Source organism: Pogona vitticeps, chromosome 14, assembly GCF_051106095.1.
Source record: "Pogona vitticeps strain Pit_001003342236 chromosome 14, PviZW2.1, whole genome shotgun sequence".
In the NCBI taxonomy this organism is placed as follows: Eukaryota; Metazoa; Chordata; class Lepidosauria; order Squamata; family Agamidae; genus Pogona; species Pogona vitticeps.
In genome coordinates, this window is record NC_135796.1 from 14,404,505 (window position 1) to 14,423,884 (window position 19,380).

The 19,380-nt window shown below is 44.2% G+C and overlaps 1 protein-coding gene across 5 annotated transcripts in view; it reads left to right on the top strand.

The window, feature by feature from the left end:
• GALNT9 (polypeptide N-acetylgalactosaminyltransferase 9) overlaps positions 1-17,362 on the top strand; it is a 219,978-nt gene extending 202,616 nt beyond the window's left edge. For 4 of the 5 annotated variants that reach the window (XM_078381713.1, XM_078381714.1, XM_078381715.1 and 1 more), the window contains 5 exons: positions 6,928-7,113; positions 8,495-8,632; positions 10,693-10,788; positions 14,810-14,977; positions 16,259-17,362. In XM_078381713.1, the coding sequence (XP_078237839.1) occupies positions 6,928-7,113; positions 8,495-8,632; positions 10,693-10,788; positions 14,810-14,977; positions 16,259-16,405 (735 nt within the window). In that variant the 3' untranslated portion in view covers positions 16,406-17,362. Of the gene's footprint in view, positions 1-6,927; positions 7,114-8,494; positions 8,633-10,692; positions 10,789-12,079; positions 13,166-14,809; positions 14,978-16,258 lie in introns of those variants that run through there. The other variant, XM_072983174.2, reaches the window with a different exon arrangement.
• Positions 17,363-19,380: the final 2,018 nt, after the last annotated feature.

The following is a 19,380-nucleotide window of genomic DNA, read 5'->3' on the forward strand; positions in this document are numbered from 1 at the left end:
TGTAGAGGGAAAGGGATCAAAGCGCTGCAGGATCGCTTTGATCCCTGCTTTCTCCTCCACTTGTTTTTGTTCTCTCCTCAGCTTACCTCCGTGTATAAGACGACCCTCAATTTTTAGTCTGAAGATTTTAGACAAAAGTATAGTCTTACACACGGAAAAATACAGTAAGTTTACCAATGTATCGACATTCCAGCAGCAGAAGAATATATATATAAGGGCAGAAGAATATATATAAGGGCAGAAGAATATATATAAGGGCAGAAAAATATATATAAGGGCAGAAGAATGTATATAAGGGCAGCCGCATGGTGGCCACCTTCCACAGTGAATTTTCTTCAAAAAATATTGATAGGATCGTACACACATGTCATACCACTAAGGAATATATCAAAATGCCACCGGAATGAAAAAAACAGAAGCCTCCTAGTGGGTGGGAATTGAACTGCTGTTATGCCGCTGGCCGGTAAAATGAATCGCGACATGAATCGCACATTTAGGAGTCCCTAAATGTATCTGCCTGGGCTTCCACCAACATGGTAGAGATGATGGCATTTCTGATCCTGTCCAAACTAGTCCTATGAATCACGTACTGGTCTACCAGCATCTGTGATCTGAAATTATACGGCATGTTGACATATACAAGTTTTCCCACCATAACTGGATTACACCCTGTGTTTTCAGCTCAATTGGTTACAGCACCATTCTAAGCTTATATCTTCTATTTTCCTCCCTTTCCTTTAAGCACAACTGATCGTCTTAGAAAAAAGAGAGGATTTGGTTGTCTTTACAAGAGAGGATCTTAGCCAGCTCAGGAAAAAGCCATCAATTCCATCTCCCCATGTTCTCTGGTCGGAAGGTCTCTGTTCTTTCTAAAAATTGTGGAAGGGGGGAGTTTATGGAGATTGGATTAGTGCTTAAACTATATGGGTTATTTTTTTTAAAAAAATCATTTTAAACCTTATCTTCTTCTCCTTTCCCCTCCCACTGTGCCAGACTATTAATTTACCTGATTTATCTCTCCGCTCATAAACCCTCGCTCTGTGGAGAGATGAAGATTGCTGAGTATAAGTTTCTCCAGGAAATATTTCAGTTTTGGCATGATTAAGTGTTCTCTGTTAAGAAGGTTAAGAAAAAACCCATTGCCCGCTCTCAATGCCACAACTCTAGAATCTTCTCTCTCTAGCTATAGATCCTTCCTTCCTTCCTTCCTTCCTTCCTTCCTTCCTTCCTTCCTTCCTTCCTTCCTTCCTTCCTTCCTTCCTTCCTTCCTTTGTGGCTTTTCTTATAAAGGCCATGAAGTCTTTCTCTACCTATACATTGCGATGACTCGTAGAAGAAAAGGCAAGGAATAAGATGATGAAATGCTTTTCACTCTCCATGTCTTTCTTTGGGTTGATATCGCGTCTCATCAGACACCAGCCAGAATTGCTTGCCTGCTATCTCGAGAGCGAGCAGATGGCGGTGTTGCGACAACCTGGGGAGTTTTTAAGTAGCCATTTCCTTCTGGGTTTGATTCATGCTAGCTGCTTCGTTACATTTTGCAAGGCTGTTTTCCTGACGATGGAGCAATGCATTTGCTTGTTTGGTGCCTTCCTTCAAGACAGAAACCATTCCAGGATTCACAGGAAGCTATAAGAATTGGGGTTGTGGCTTGTTGTTGTTTTGTTATTATTGCAGGCAAGGAGCGGGATCAAGTAAAATCGCTTTCTTGAGGAGATAAGATGCACAAGCTGTGAAAACCTAAATGGGTTTATTAATCTGACCATAAAACTTTTATAATTATTAAAGTTCCTTGGGTGGAAAGATCCCGATGCTCATGTCGATGAAAGACAGAGGGGCCATAATCTGCTAGATGTGAAAATAAACATGGGGTGATGGAACTGGCATTTATGGGAATGGGAGTTATGGGCCTTTAGAGCTGCACCTATTTAAAAACTAGTTCAGTGATGCAACCAGTAACAACCAAACCACTAAGGGCTAGATCACTAAGATATATGAAGAATATACATGAAATTCCTTATTTTCTTCAGTTCAGGCTGTCTCATCACACTGAGATATCTCAATGAAGAATTTTCAAGCCCTACAAGATTTCTTGCCTCCAGCATGAGAGTGAGACACGGAACCCTTTATTTCTCTTTGTCAGACTCTCTCTGGTTTTGTGCAAAAGGCTCTTGCACAAAACGAATGTCCTTTTTCTTCCCCTTCAAAAAAAAGGTAAAGGTAAAGGTTCCCCTTGACAATTTTTGTCCAGTCGTGTTCAACTCTAGGGGGTGGTGCTCATCCCCGTTTCCAAGCCATAGAGCCAGCGTTTTGTCCGAAGACAATCTTCCGTGGTCACATGGCCAGTGCGACTTAGACACGGAACGCTATTACCTTCCCACCGAGGTGGTCCCTATTTATCTACTCGTATTTGCATGCTTTCAAACCGCTAGGTTGGCGGGAGCTGGGACAAGCGACGGGCATTCACTCTGTTGCGTGGATTTGATCTTATGACTGCTTGGTCTTCTTACCCTGCAGCACGGGCTTCTGCGGCTTAGCCCACAGTGCCACCACGTCCCTTTCCCTTTCAAAAGCGCTCCCTAAAATCAGCCGGCGACTGCCAGACCAAACTGAAAGTGGGCACAATATAGGGCCAGAATTAGAATGGAATGAGATGGGGTATTTGCTTTTGAAAGGGCATGAAGCCACCCTTTGGGGTTAGCTTCTCAGAGGGTGCAAACTTGCCCATCCTGAGTGCTTCTGTCACCTAGGGCTGCTCCTTCCCAGGCAGAAGGAAAGCTAAAACAAGCTTGGGTTGGTGGAGAACCAATGTAGCCATCGCATTCTAGCTCCAGACATTTTCCACCATTCTTACATCCCATCACACATGGGATTTGCAGCTCATCACCCATTGCACATCCCTGATTTACTAGTACATACATAAATGGGTCACTCACATCCTTCACACTCTGCTTGTGGGCTCTTTAGAGAAAATGGGTAGCCCTTGTGACAAACAAGAATATGACCTAAACACCACTTTGATCCCATCCAGTTGGGTTTTTCTCCTCTTTCCCTGTCTCCGCTGAATATCACATACTTCTCGCTGTTGCTTTGAAATGTGTGCGCACGATCTGAAGCAGAGCCAAATCAGAAGTCTCTTTAGGCTCTTGAAACAGCGCTGCCAGGGTGAAATTAAATCCAATACCATTCCGTTTCAATATAGAACATGATATCGCAGGCTGACAGGTATGGTTTATAACTAGCCTTAAGAAAACCTCAGTGCATAAAATGCGAACAGTATCACCCAAGCATGGATCAGGGGAATAGTGCCTTCCACCTGATACTTAGTATGATGTTTCAGCTATGCCAAGCTGATTAAGCTAATTAGCAGCCTCATGATTAAGGGAATGCAAGGGTACCAACATTTATACAGCTTTCCTTTCTGTTTACAGTCCTCAAATTAGCAATATTTATCTCGGGAATTAATGATGGCAGTTGCCTCCACTGGTGGCATTATCTTTTCTAATAAGGGTTGGGAAACAGGTTCCCTCCAGATGTTGGCGGACTACGACTTCCATCAGCTTTGACCCTTATTAATGCAGCCTGAGGCTGATCCAAGTTATGGTTTACATTGGGCTACCAAGAACAGGCAATAAGAATATTTGTAGAGTGTTGTTGTTGTTGTGTGCCATTACATTGCCACCAACTTATGGAACCCAACAGAAGGAGTGGCCTCAAAATGTCCTATCGTGAACAGCTCTGCTCAGCTCTTGCAAACTCAAAGCTGGGGCTTCCGTTGTTCAGTCAACCCATCTCATGTTTGGTCTTATTTTCGTGCTACTTTCAACTCTTCCTAGCCTTATTGTCTTTTTCCAGCCAGTCTTGTCTTCTCATGAGGTTCCCAAAGCATGACAGCCTTGGTTTCATCATTTTTTTGTGTCTGGGGAGAGTTCAGGCTTGATTTGATCTAGGATCCACTTTGTCTTCGTCGCTGTCTGCGGTTTCTGCAGAGCTCTCCTCCAGCACCACTTTTGGAATGAATCAATCTTTGACCAAAAGTCTTAGGTGTCCTGTGGCTCTACCCAAGGACAAAGTGAAGCAGGAAGACCAGACACCGTCCAGAATCTACCATAAACAGCTAGCTGATTTGGAAAAATACAACCTCAATCTAGAATTCATAGATTGAATCTGGGCCATTTTGAAACTCTTCTCTTTTTGCAGTCTTTCCCCTATCCCTTTTCACTTTTAAAGTAAGTGGTTGTTGCTAAGTGCCATTGAGTGGCAGCTGATGTACAGAAACCCTGCTAGATTTTCCTAGGTAGGGGAGATATTAAAGAAGTTTTACCAGTGAGCTTCCATGGCTGAATGGGGATTTGAACCCAGGTCTCCTGACTCCTGGTCTATCATTCTACCCACGACACAACACTGGATATCATTTGCCAGGTTTACTCCCCCCCCATGCCACCAGATTTCATCTAACTTGGTACACAACCCAAATCATTTGACGTCAACTCATCTTGAGTCATGATGACCTTTCCCAGGGTTTTCTAGGGATAGAATACCCCAACAAAGTTAACCAGATCCTTTTTCTGCTAGTCCTCTGGGACTGTGCAGTGTGCCCATGGTTAAGCAGGATGACTCTTCTCCCAGGAGACATAAGGAGAGAATCCCACTTCTGCAACCAGGTATGCCAATCGGGTTATGAGGCTTCCAAAATAGAGGAAATATTAAATGAGTAGCTTTACCAGTGTTACCCTTAGGGAATTTCCATGGGGGAGCGGGGATTTGAACCCAGGTCATAGAATCGTAGAATAATTGAGTTGGAAGGAGTCTCTAAGGCCACAGAGTGCAACCCCCTGCCCAAGGCAGGAATCCAAATCAAAGCAGATCTGACGGAGAGTTCTCCAGTTTTCTCTTGAATGCCTCTAGCCTTGATCTCCTGAACCCTAGTTCATCAGCTCTATTCACTGCACCCCATTGGCTCTCATTAAAACGAGCACTCTGCCATTGTTTGGTGGCTTCTCTTGTCCTGCGATATGAGCATTTTAGTCTGGAAAAATGTATAATGCATTTAAAAGAAAGAAGAAGAAGAAGAAGAAGAAGAAGAAGAAGAAGAAGAAGAAGAAGAAGAAGAAGCATGAAATTATATTATCCTGCATCTCAAGGCCATTTTGTCCTTGGAGAAATCGCCACGCGGGAACTAAATCAATGGCTCTGATCTTGTTCTCTAGGGTTTCATGTATTCAAGGATTCCTTCCTATACAAGCATTATTGATCACCGCTCACAATGGGTTCTTGTAAACCGTCATCAACAGATCTTTATATTTGTCCTGAATTGAGAGCAGCTGACGGGCGTTCAGGAGGAAATGAATTGTCACATCACTTGAGGACACTGGAACTGGCTACAAAGCCACGTGCAGCTTGTGTGTCGAGAAAAGAAGGTTTCTCTGTTTGCAGCAGTTGTTCCAATTTTTTTTCTAGTTCAGTTCTCTTCCAGGTGCCTAGTCTTTCCATCTGCGGAGCATTTAAGATTCGTCTTCTTCTTTGGATAAACTGCCCCTGAGCTGTTATGATTTCTTGTGGATACTATTATTATATGTAATATCATCATCTTAGAACTGGAGAGCTGGAAGGGACCTTGTAGATCATCCAGTCCTGCTCCTGTGAAGGAGGCCCAGTGGGGGAATCGAACTCCCAACCTCTGGCTTTGTTGCCAGAGATCTAAAGCGTCCTGTTTATATACTGCCCCACAGAGCTTAAAGCACTCTTTGGGTGATTTACAAATTAATTATGCAGGCTACATATTGCGGCCCCCTCAGTGAGCTGGGTACACATTTTACTGACCTTGGAAGGCTGGAAGGCTGAGTGAACCTTGAGCCAGCTAGCTGCGATTGAACCTCAAGTCATGAGCAGAGTTTTGGCTGCAGTACAGCAGTTTAACCACTGCACCATGAGGCTCGTATGAGCTTTCCAGCAATTCAGTGGATATGTTTCCTAGCCTTTTCTATATAGAAATCTGCTTCCCACCAAGCAAAACCATTAGTCCAATATGATGAATCATGATGATCGGATTCTCTGTAGCTATCTAGGGTCTCACCTGCTCTCTGATCTTTCGTATTGAGGGGTGGACAAAGTGTGATGCCTCTGGACTACATGTGGCTCTCGCAAACTTTTCGAGATCCTCCCAGGGCCTTCTAAGATCCTCTGCCCCCTAACATATTTGGCCAAAAAAAATATTCTGCTCCTGGAAAATGAAAGAAACCCCCATATTTGTTCCCAAACAAAACCAGCAGTGGCTACCTAGCCCTTTTCCTACTTAGATTTGTGGGGACAGTTCATTTTTTAGGGCTGATCTGGCCCACAGTGGGTCATGAGGGAAGAATATTGACCACTGTAAACTCCTCTCTTTTATGCTAACTGGAGGTACTAGGGACTAAAATTTGGACCAATTAAATTACAGATGCCTGCTATAGACAGGCTCGCCACTTCCCCTGGGTGACTCCGAGTTATGGAAGTGATCTGTGTGTGCAAATCTTTTTCATTGTGTCAACATGTCGAGTCTCCCAGCATCATCAAGATTTCCTAGCCTCCCATAAAAATGAGAACCCAGACTCATTTTCCCTTTTTATAATATTTTTGCTGTTTTGCACATTGTCCTCCACAGGAAACTATTCATTCCTGCGCAGGATAATGCCCTTTCTAGTGAATCCTGTGCAGGACTGATACCCTTCTGTAAAAAAAATGGTAACAATCCCACACAGCTTCACATTTCTTTTGGAACAAACCTGGTGATGAAAAGTTTGAGTCTTCCTCTAGGAATTCTCCCATGGGGGGGGGGGAATCAGTCTCAATTTCTTCCCAGAAGGGAAAGGTAGAGAGATTTGCATTCCTGCTCCAACTTCTTTCCATAAATCCTTTCCTCCTTTTTGTTTTTAAATGTCCTTCCAGGTCTGGCAATGTGGAGGAAGTATGGAGGTGCTGCCGTGCTCCCGGGTGGCCCACATCGAGCGCACAAAGAAGCCGTACAACAATGACATTGATTACTACGCAAAGCGCAATGCTTTGCGAGCGGCGGAAGTCTGGATGGATGACTTCAAGTCACACGTGTACATGGCATGGAACATACCAATGACGGTGAGTGGGAGGCTGGGCAGGATTTCAAAGAAAGGGCACCTGAGATCTCATTGCTTTTCTACAAATTTTGATTCCCACAAACCTAATCTAAGTTTCTGAGGCTACTCGGTCTTTATTTATTCTTTGGGTTTTGCCCTTACTCCTGTTCTGAGACACAGTTCTTAACTCAACCATCTATCTATCCATCGTAGCCCATTAAATCATACCTTTAGGATGGACAAAAAAATCCATCACCCTGCCCTTCTCCACTGGAGTACAATTTTTTTCCAGGCTCACTAAGGCTTTTGAATGATGTGACAGATATGGCGTCAACACAGGACCATGGAAAGCAAGAAAGGCTTTTAAAAATAATAATTTAACAACAATGCTAGGGATTGGGTGGCTTCCTGAGACCTCTTGACCGGCTTCTGCTACTACAGCATGCTTAATTTACAAGGAGGAAGATGCCCACATTTTTGAAAGCAGAAGATCAAGAAGCAACAGAGGAGATGAGTCACATCCCAAGAAGCAAAAATGATGTAACCGAGCTTCGGACTAAAGGCAATGCCAGGACATCCATAGTATATATGTATATATATTTAGAAATGTGTACTGATGGGTAGCTGGAAGCATGGGCGGCTCAGTCCATATGCTCGTTGGCCTATACGCAGAATGCGTAGAGGGAGAATGCTACAACGGGTCGGGAACATCAGGCCATGAGGCTCAATCGAGCCCATTCTGGAATTCCCCACAATTCCATGCCCTCTTCTCCATGATAACAACATTTGGTGGCTTCTCAGTTTTGGTAATAGGACTTTTCCTTATCAAAGACGTTGAAAAATTTACCCAAAGGCTTGGTTAAGAGCTGGAAATTAAAATATGTCTGTGATTAACATCCCCCCACACACACACCTTTGCCTGTAAGAGCTTGTCTGAAACTCATCTCTGTAGGCTGGAAAAGGAGGTTTCCTACCCTCATGCTACAATGTGATATTTTCAGCTCACACGGAGTGTGCTATTTGCATAAATCAGCTTTTCTGTGCACCTGTTTCTGCACAGCGCTGTTTCTGTACAGCGCTCTTGCAGGCTGTAAATTAAATACTGCCGTCTTCTGCTTGTTCAGATGTTTATGCCCTCCCTCCACCAGCTTCAGATCATCTGGTTCCCCACCCCAGCTACTGAATGTTCATTAATATTTATTCCTTGTTCCCAATGACAGCTGTAGACTCAGAAGCTGCTTACACAGCGAGAGAGGTGAAAGGAGGGAGGGATACTTAGAAACCCCAGAGGGGTGATGGTGGAAGCAGCTTTTAAGCAAAATGAACAATGAGCGTTATTGAAGTAATGAACTCGGTGGTAAAGATGGCCTAACGAACTTTTGGCGTTTATTATGCTCCTGCAGAACCCCGGCGTTGACTTTGGAGATGTTTCGGAACGAGTAGCTTTACGACAACGTCTCCAGTGCCGGAGTTTTAAGTGGTATTTAGAGCATGTCTACCCGGAAATGAGGATTTACAATGATACCATCACCTACGGAGAGGTAATGTATGATATTCAATGGCTATCAGTGTGGTTGCGATTGTCTCAAGATGTGAATCTTGGAGCCTTTCAATCCTAGGAGAAACTGAGGTGGGGGGTATCTCCCCTCGCAGCCACATTTTGCTGTAGGATACTTTAGCCTATGTTGTAAGTGAGATTTCTCCGATGTTTTGTGGTCTCTTTTTTTCTAGAAGTGCTAATTAGAAATGGGCACGAACCACAAAATTGTGGTTCCTCTTGGTTTGGGGTTCGTGGACATCCATGAACCACAAACCACTGAATGAACCACGAATCTGTTTGTCCGTTCGGCCCCTTCCCACTGCCCCATCCACTCCCGTCGCCACCATACTTTTTGCTGTTCCTGTCTCTCTGTGCATGCACAGAGGCACCTGGCAGAGAGCCAGCAGGGCTGACTCTTAAAAAAAAAATGTATTTTGGAAGAATTTCCTGGTTCATTTTTTTGATTCGTGCCCATCTCTACTGCTATCCTGTATGGGGGTAGTACAATCCTTGGGCAAAGTAGCATCTTTCCTCTGCAGGAATCCCCTGGAAAGGGCAGAAGAAATACCATACTGTGTAGGATTGTTATCTTTCCTGTGCAGGATTCACCAAAAAAGGAGGGTGGCATTAAGCTCTGCAAAGTTGGGAAGTTTTCTGTGAAGAAATGGTCAGGAGAGGGACACGGAAAATGGCAATGGGTCTCCCCTAAGCTCATTGCACCAAGGACAATATGATAAACCTCAGTTTCTAAAGAGGTAATGAGGATGAGGCACACATGATCACTATCAAAAAAGATAAGAGCTAGGAAATATCCATCTAATGTTTAAGCCCATTTAATGACTTCTGGATGGGTTGGGGTTTGAACTGGAGACTGAGGGTCAACGTGTAGTACACTGGTTAAGGTGTGTTGGATTGAGACAGGGGAGATCTGGGTTTGAGTCCTCACCAAATCATAAAACTGACCCGGTGACCTTTGCGACCTCTTGCTTTGTTATTTTTGAAATGTAACTTGATCACACCATTATTGCCCCCAAAAGATATATTTTTGATGGGGTGGATTAGCTGGTTCTTGAAATGTGGGGCTGTCTGTTAGAATACATATGGCTGTCCAAGGAGTCCTGTTTAGAATTCAGTACTGATGAGCCCGTGCACAAATTTCCAGAGGTGGAGATTTGTGCGGGAACGATCATCTTGGGGACAATTGGGACACCCTGTCCCAATTTCTCCCCGCTGGTCATGGGGTTAATGGGATGTGTGTCCATACCAAAACTGAAAAAAGACCCATGTCTTGGAAAACTGCTTTGCTTTAAGATCCTGGCTGGAAAGCAGTATCCGTACTTGAGACCCACTATTTCTTTTGTTGTTGTGCTAATTTAAAACCTTCCAATCAAGATCCTCTGATGTGGGAATGAACTGTCTGTAGGCCTCCCCGTGGCATTCAACTTCACCTAGCAAAATAAACTACGCTTTCAGGAGCAATTAAAACAACAAAAAATTGGGAGCTGACAGAGAAAAACACAGAAGCTATTGAGACAAGCTTCGCATCATCTGGATGGTGGGAGGAAAAAAAACCTGAAGCCACTGGTACACAGCAGGAACAGATGCTTTGTCTCAATAAAAGATCAATTAGGATTTCCACAAGGCTCGAGGCCCTGTCTCTCATGCTGTGGAATCTGATTCCAAAACCATAAAAGGCAGGAAGGAATCTGGCTCATTCCCGCCTGGCAAACCGAACTGTTGGTCTCCTTTGGAGATCTATAGCAGTGGTCCCCAATCTTGGGCCTCCAGATGTTCTTGGACTTCAACTCCCAGAAATCCTGGTCAGCAGAGGTGCTGATGAAGGCTTCTGGGAGTTGTAGTCCAAGAACATCTGGGGGATGTTGGGGACCACTGATCTATAGTGAAAGCAAGCCATCAGTACTAACCAGGATGGGCTGATGCAATATTTAGTCTGAGATGAGCTGTCCTTTAATTGATCAGGCTATGATTATGGAATTAATCCTTTATAATAAGACCAATGGAACTGCCACCCTTTCCCCCCCCTTTCTGTTCTGATTTCAGGTGCGCAACAGCAAAGCCAGTGGCTACTGCTTAGACCAGGGCGTAGAAGACGATGACAAAGCTATTCTTTATCCATGCCATGGAATGTCTTCCCAGGTAAACCCAAGCACACTTTGGTATCCCTTCATTCAGGGATGAATGAGTTTTCAGGACCAAGTTCCCATTCCGGAGTAGATGGGCACCGCTGGCGTGCTTTTCCTGGGACTCCTAGTTCTTTGGCAGGAGCCCTCCAGAGAAGCTAACGGGCAGTGAACTATGACTCCCAAGGAAAAAAAACTGCTGCAGCTTTCTTATTTGTGCAAATCAACAACAGGACCTAAAAGCCAATGTTGGGAAAAATCTGTATCAAGGGAGGCAAATAACTTGAAAGCCTTTCTCTAGAGGGCCATAACCTACAGCTGTGCAGATTTGGGTTTATGGGCTGCAATTCTCAAGAATTCCTGCCAAATTCTAGGCACTGCAGTCGAAAAATACTAAAGAGTTCACCCCTGTTAATGGGTCACCTCTATTCAGACTGGGAGGAAGCCCTAATTCTACAACTGGTTTCGCTGCTTTTTCAGGAGGAGATACTACAACTCTTCCTTAGAGTCCAGAGGCTTTAGAGACTTGCTCTCTGTGCCATCTGACTTTCTCTCCTCCTCTGAAGATGATCCCTCCAGCACAGTCAGTCCCAATCTTGGATCCCTGGATGTTCTTGGGCTACGACTCCCAGAAATCCTGGCCAGCACAACTGGTGGTGAAGGCTTCTGGGAGTTTTAGTTCAAGAACATCTGGGGACCCAAGGTTGGGAACCACTGATCTAGAGAGGGGAAGATGGAGATTTGATGGTTTATGCCAGTGGTTTCCAACCTCGGGTAAACCAGATGTTCTTGGACTACAGCTCCCAGAAATCCTGGCCAGCGCAGCTGGTGGTGAAGGCTTCTGGGAGTTTTAGTTCAAGAACATCTGGGGACCCAAGGTTGGGAACCACTGATCTAGAGAGGGGAAGATGGAGATTTGATGGTTTATGCCAGTGGTTTCCAACCTCGGCTAACCCAGATGTTCTTGGACTACAGCTCCCAGAAATCCTGGCCAGCGCAGCTGGTGGTGAAGGCTTCTGGGAGTTGTATTTATTTATTTATTTATTTATTTATTTATTTATTTATTTATTTATTTATTTATTTATTTATTTATTTATTGGATTTTTACCCCGCCCCTCTAGACAATGTCTACTCGGGGCGGCTATTCCAAGAACATCTGGGCACCCCAAGTTGGGAACCACTGATGTAGCAGAAACATGACACACTCCCCCCCCCATCCAATTTGATACAAGGAATTTTTGGTTTTAAGTATATACATATTTCTGTGTGTGTGGAAGCAGGTCTATCTCTCTCTCTTTTTTTTAAAGGAAAAGCAGCTGAAACATGACACATTTTCTTCATGGAGCGAATGCTAATGGGATAGATAGTTGTACGGTTTCTGTGAACAGTCAGAACATTTCAGTGATTTCCTGCGCCAACAATTTTCACCCTGAAAAGCGGGGGAAGGGGGGAGAGAGAATCAATCCTGTATTTTCAGCGCACAATTAAATACAACAATGGAAGCTTTCTTTTCAAAACCTATATTTCTGTAAAACATATTTTCTTCCGCACTACGAAAACCGGATCAGGCTCAGAAGATTTTGCATTTCCTTCCATATGAAAAACTTCGGAGGTTTTCTTTCTTTCTTTCTTTCTTTCTTTCTTTCTTTCTTTCTTTCTTTCTTTCTTTCTTTCTTTCTTTCTTTCTTTCTTTCTTTCTTTCTTTCTTTCTTTCTTTCTTTCTTTCTTTAAAATATTGTTTACTCTGCCTTTCTCTTTAAAAAAAGCACCCAAGGTGGCTTACAACATTAAAAGACAGCATGTGAAACTAAAAGCAGTTTCTATCCAATACTGAAAGGCTCAAACGCGTACAAGAAGTATTTTTATTCTGTGCAGCTTGAGGCTTTAAAACAAAATCTCTTCTGATTATAGTTCTATTGCGGTGCTTTATAGTTTAATGAAAGTCGGATATCATTTAAATGCCAGCCAATGCCCCACCTCCCCAGGTAAACCCTCTTTCATAATATCATCTTAGTGCTTTCTTTGATCTCCCATCCAAATTGGAACCACATTAATGAGTTGCCATTCATTCAGTCATATATAAATAAGTCTGACCTTCTTACCCACCAGACAATTACCTAAAGCTTAGCCGAATGTGTTATAGGTTTGCATGGAAGGGCCACCTTGAGCATCCATGTATTTTCCTTCTTTAAGTGCTGTGACTGATTCTGTTATTGCTCAAAAGTCCATCTTGTGCGCATCATCATCATTGTCATCATCTTAGAACTGCAAGTTGGAAGGGACCCTGTGGATCATCCAGTCCAGCCCCTGTCAAGGAGTCACGGGGGAGGGGGGAATAGAACCTCCAACCAGATGCCTCTTTTGAGTACAGCTAGCCTGTGTAGCCTTGGGCAAGCTGCACAGTCCCAGGGCACCCCCGGAGGAAGGGAATGATTGACCGCTCTCTACCTTGAAAACCCTGGGAAGGGTCACCATAAGTCAGAGTCAATGTGATGGCAAACAACACATACATACTGTACATGGAAGCACGGAGCCTATGGGGTAGGTTGGATTCTACCCATTAGATCTCTGGGTGATTTCCAATGGATCAGTAAGGATTAGAAGGTCCCCAGATGGATAAAACTGAAGACTAACTGACTGCCCCATAAATTCATTAGCCCCCAAAGCCTTAGATTGAGTAAACCTCCAAAGGCAGATGTGTGGACGTTTCCTCTACACGTGTTCAGATCACCTTCAGATTAGGGGTGGACCTTTCAGAAGCAGCCAGCGGTATATATTTACTTGAAGATCAGGGGTTGGATCTATTCACAAGCCTGTTTAATATCTCCTGCTGCTAGCTGTCAACACTCTTCACGCTCCTTGCTTGAACATCCGTGAGGGAAGCTGCAGCTGCACCAGAATAGTTTTGTAAATTGTGGTGAAATGATAGAGGTCTTCCAGTTTTGTCCTCATCAGGTAACAGAGTCACACAGGAGTGATCCCAGCTGTCAAGAATAATGAGTCATTTGGCTGGAATGAAGACAGCGCCTCTTAAGGCAGTTTGGCGTTTCTTGCTATATATCAGTGGCTCCCCACTTTGGGTCCCCAGATGTTCTTGGACTAAAACTCCCAGAAGACTTTCCCTCCCACTGTGCTAGTCAAGATTTCTCAGTGTTGTTGTCCAAGAACATCTGGGGACCCAAAGTTGGGAACTACTGCCATACATGATCAATAAGCGGAAAGGAAAGCTCAGATATAATCAAGTGATACTATGTCTGGCATCATCCTTGATGAGCTCTTCCATCATTCTTGACGGCAGACCCTCCTGGCTAAATCCAACTCCTGTTCTTCATGAAAATATATATTGGAGGACATATGCGGAGAACATTTCCCCGTCTACCCTTAACTATGCCCTCACCTATGTGGCAGGGTGGAAAAAGATTGACTAAAGCAAAGGTCAAGATTTATATGTGAATGTGGCCTTCATCACTCTGGTTGTGTTCAGAGAGGTAGCCACATGCAAAAGGAAAAGTAATGCATGAAAGCTCACACAGAAATCAGTGTGTGAGCCTTAAAGGTACTATGTGTGAGCCTTAAAGGTACTATAATACAGTTGGTTGGTTGGTTGGTTGGTTGGTTGGTTGGTTGGTTGGTTGGTTGGTTGGTTGGTTGGTTGGTTGGTTGGTTGGTTGGTTGGTTGGTTGGTTGGTTGGTTGGTTGGTTGGTTGGTTGGTTGGTTGGTTGGTTGGTTGGTTGGTTGGTTGGTTGGTTGGTTGGTTGGTTGGTTGGTTGGTTGGTTGGTTGGTTGGTTGGTTGGTTGGTTGGTTGGTTGGTTGGTTGGTTGGTTGGTTGGTTGGTTGGTTGGTTGGTTGGTTGGTTGGTTGGTTGGTTGGTTGGTTGGTTGGTTGGTTTTCAGTAAATCTCACCAATCAGTTTTTCTAGTTGGTTGGTTGAGTGGTTAGTCATCTGGTTGGTTGGTTTATTGGCTGGGTGGTTGTCAGAAATATATCACAGCTAACCTGACTGCAGTCCTGTTTCCCTTTGGATTTTGGTCCCAGCTTGTTCGTTACAGCTCGGAAGGACTCCTCCAGTTGGGCCCATTGGGATCGACGGCATTTCTGCCAGACTCCAAATGCCTCATTGATGATGGGAAAGGAAGGACACCGACCCTGAAGAAATGTGAAGATATTCTGAGGCCAGCCCAGCGGCTGTGGGATTTCACACAGGTATAGTTGGCAGGTTGGATTAGATAGATACATCATAACCCTATTCAGTGGGAAATTAAAGAATTCAGGTATATGTGCAAGGATAGCCTGAGTGGTGGAGTGGATAGAGTGTCAGACTGAAGAGACCTGGGTTCAGATCCTGGCTTGGCCATGACACTGGGAATGGCAGTGGTAGACCACTCTTTGACGGCATGTTGCACATAGACTCGGCAACTATGCAAGACAACATTTGAGTCCCATCTCAGATGGCCACTTGCACATTACCCCAAAAGGAGGACAAAAGAGAACACAGCTATACACCAAACTACACAAGTTGATTTGTTTGTACAGATAGAAAACTGGAACCTTTTCTCACTATTTAAACAGAATTACAGCACATCTGGCTTGAGTTAGAAAAAAACAGAACCGATGTTCCTACTGAGTCTGCTGTCTAGCTACTTCTCAACGTAGGTGGACAAGTTCAAAGTCCCTGACCTCCGTCCTTATGTTTCCCTACTCATTACATGGGACATGGACTGTACAGTTGTCCAGGTAGAGGATACCTTTGGAAAGAAAATGGTCTATTTCTAATAAAGGGTCCTTCTCCTGGAAAAAGGACATGTGGCCATACTGTCCTCTTCAGCAGCAATGGTCCATGATATGAAGGCATAGGCTTGCGTTTTTGTTTTTTCGTTTTGATTTTTTGACTACAGATCCTGTAATTTTCCATTCTGACAGTTCTAGCTAATACAGGTAGATACCTATGTACATCTAACTGTGGCTCAACTGGGAGAAAGGCCTATGCGGGGAGGCTTTGTAACCTAGCTAGGGCAAGCTCCCCCCCCCCCCAAGTTCAGAAGGAATGCTGCCCCACTGCTAGCTTGCAGTTTCCTGTCTGAACAAGCCACTCAGCAGACCGTCACCAGATCCCTTACTTGTGCTTCAGAGCATCATATCATAACTAATACCTGAAGACACACCCACCACGAGCCTTCGTCAAGGGACTTGCCAAGACGCCGGACCCTTCAGAGCGGTTGAAGGGCAACTGGTTGTGAAGTGAACTCCGCCATTTGTGTTGTCAAGTATAAAAGAATTCCTTTTCAGGAGGCATCAATGTAATAAACTCCAGCAAGATGATCAATGACTTGATAGAAATGTCATATCCTATTATGTCTTCATAATGAATGTGTGTGCGTGTTCCTCTGTGTGTGTGTGTGTGTACCTTTCCTGGAAATTATTTAATTCACTTTGTGAACCTAAGTCTATGACACAATGACCTCTGTACCTTCTCTCCTCCTGCAGAACGGTCCGATCATCAGCCGAGACACAGGTCGGTGTCTAGAAGTAGAAATGTCCAAGGAAGCCAATTTTGGTCTCAGATTAGTAGTACAAAGATGCTCGGGGCAGAAATGGATGATCAGAAACTGGATAAAGCATGGCCGGCATTGATAGGAAGCCGAGAAGAAGATGCTGCTGCTTCCAGTACCTTTTGGCCCGTAACTGGGGATCCCTCCAAGAGATATAGTTTAGAGAGGACTACTGTAATAAGAAGATAGTTAATAAGAGAAGAAGATGATCAGGTTGTGAATTATTGGGCGCAGTTGTTTTCTTAATGGAACAATGGAGACTGACATCTAAGTTGAGGCCATGAAGGTGTTAAACGTGAGTCTGGGCTGTACCATTTCGGATGAGAAGGCGAGAGCCACATGATCAGCTATTTCTTCTTTCAAAATATCCCTGCATATAGAAAGCTAAACATTGTCCTAAGAGACCATCCTTGAGATGCTAGTTTTCTAGGTTGGGGGAATTGTTTGCCCTCCTCCAGAAGAGCATTCTGTCATGCGAGTGTCTGCCGGCAGCCTGAAATGACCCAGGCCGGTTCTAGGCTTATCACCTCAGTCAAAACCACAGCCTAAACGATTCTCCTTGACTCATCAGGATGGCCTGAGAAAGGCTCGTGCAAGCTTTCTGACACGCCGGAACGCATCATGAAAAGACAACAAGAAGAGTTTGCTCAGAAACTAGACTCGGCTCTCCCAGAGAAAAGAGAAAAGCAGCAATATTTTGCCATTGGTTTCGCCGGAGTGATGGTCTCTGACGTTGTTGAAAATGTGGTGGAAGGATTTGTTAGCTTTAAGTTGCCGACTGATGCACAAATCCTGTGGTGAACAGAACCATGTGCCTTTTCTACCGTACTTCCTATCCGAGTGGACTGGGAAATGCCATCATTCAGCATGTCTGACTCACTAGTCTAAACAACAATAACGACGACAACAAAGTACCCTGTAAATAAATTACACTTAAAAAACCCCAATCTTTCTTTCTTCATATCAGAGCGTTGCACAACTTAAAATTATGGACGTATGTGAAATATAGGTAAAATTAAAAACAAATTAAAATGTTAAAGTAATTAGACTATTCTTGAGCAGAAGCAGTCTACTTCAATAGCGCTATGTCAGCCACATGGTGGGGCATCAATTGCATGCACATAAGTGCTGCTTTGATTGGATTCCCCCACAGTCACAGAAAGTCTGTCCTGCATCCAAATAGCCTCGTTTAACTTGATGGTTCTTTGCTTTTCCTACTTTGCTTTAAATTCTATTAAGTGACGGTCCAGGTAGAGCAGTGGTGTCGAACTGTGGCCCTCCAGATGTTCTTGGACTTCAGCTCCCAGAAGCCTTCACCACCACCTCTGCTGGCCAGAATTTCTGGGAGTTGAAGGCCAAGAACATCTGGAGGGCCACAGTTCGACACCACTGAGGTAGAGTCTTGTCCTGGTGGGAGACGCTCTTCACCATTCATCCGTGCAGCAAGGTGTGTTGTTTTGTTCTCCATTGGTTTAACCTGGCCTCTTCTGGCTTTAATATTTAGGGCTTGAGAGGTGTGACAAAAGCTTTTCCTCATTAAAAGCCAACTTAAAGGGGAAGGTGTTTCACTTTCTGGTAGAAAGACAGTCTAGCCTCATGAGGCAAGGAGTTCCATAGACTGGGAGCAGCCACCAAAAATGTCCTGTCTTGGGTCTTTTTCAGATGTGCTTGTGAAGATGCTGGGACCAAGGGAAGACCCTCCTCTAAAATTCTCAGAGGCCAGTGAGTGTTGATAGTCTACATTCACTGGAAATTCACAGGACCACAAGCCTCCATTTACATTCCACTGACCAATCAGAAAGCAAAGCACGTCAACTGTGAGACACTTGGCTGAGGCTGTGACTGTTCATGAAACAGATGCCGTTCGCCACCCGAGGGAGCACCTCTTCTAGAAACAGGCTGAGCATCCCGTTTACCTTAGAGTTGATCAGTCAAGCATTTTCCACACCATTGCAGCAGAAACGGACAAAGTTTAGGGGTGGTCAATGAGCCAGAAGTCTGCAGACACTGAGCCATTTTTAAAGAAAGATTATTCTGTTTCTGGTGGCATCCAGTCTCTGAATTTTTAGTCCCACTTTCCAGCTGTCCCAGCACATCTGTCCCTTGGTTTCTCTCTCTCTGGCAATAAATTGACTTCCTTCTCTTTCTATCTACTCCCTGTTATCAGTTGCATCTTCCCCAATTACAACGGGAATGTTTTATTGATGCCCTCGCAATTTGCGAGCCTCTGGGAAGAAGACAGATCAGCAGTGTAACTTAAAAATCGGAGGAGGGTGTGTGGCTCTCCTTGATTTGTTTGTTTTTAGGTTTTGGTGGCAGACTCCCCCAGATCTCATTTGCAGATGCTTTCCATCTCTGTATGTCAAAAGGTTAGAACTTACCTGTCCATTTCAGTGTGCGTTGTCAGAATGTATTCCAGCGCTGCTCAGTTCTGGACCACGAAGACGTCATCGTGGTTTTCATGAGCAAATATTACCCCTTTGACCTTTTGAGTTTTAATTGAGAGTCCAGCAAGGTGAGTAGCTTTGGAAGAGGTCACATTATAATATAATAATCCCGACAGGCATACATAGCCTCCGAGCCCGGGTGCTGCTGGTGTTTTAATAAGATCTCCTTCTTGTTGAGAACATTCAGAATGCCTTATAGCTTCTGAATATTGATTTGTTTACTTTCGGAATTGCTTCCCCCCCCTTCCCTGGTTGAGAGTTGCGAGGAAGACTCAAGCATGACTGGAATGGCCAAAGACAGATTCTGATTAAATTAACCAATGCTAAATTAATTTCCAACCTCATTGAAATGTATTTATTTCTCCCTTGGAACACTGTTTCCTCTGCTGAGAATGAAAAGATGGAGGCTGAAATCTGGGCCATCGTTTGCATGGTTCCTTACGTTTGTGTGTTGCTCTTGTCTTCCTTTTGCTGCATTTCACTCAGATCTGTGCTTTTTGAGGTCAGCAAGTTGGGTCACTTAAAGACGTGTGGACGGGACATTCTCTGAGCTAAGCTTCTCCTATTCCAAAATCCATAGGGTCCTTGTTGCAAAACATCAGCGAGCAAG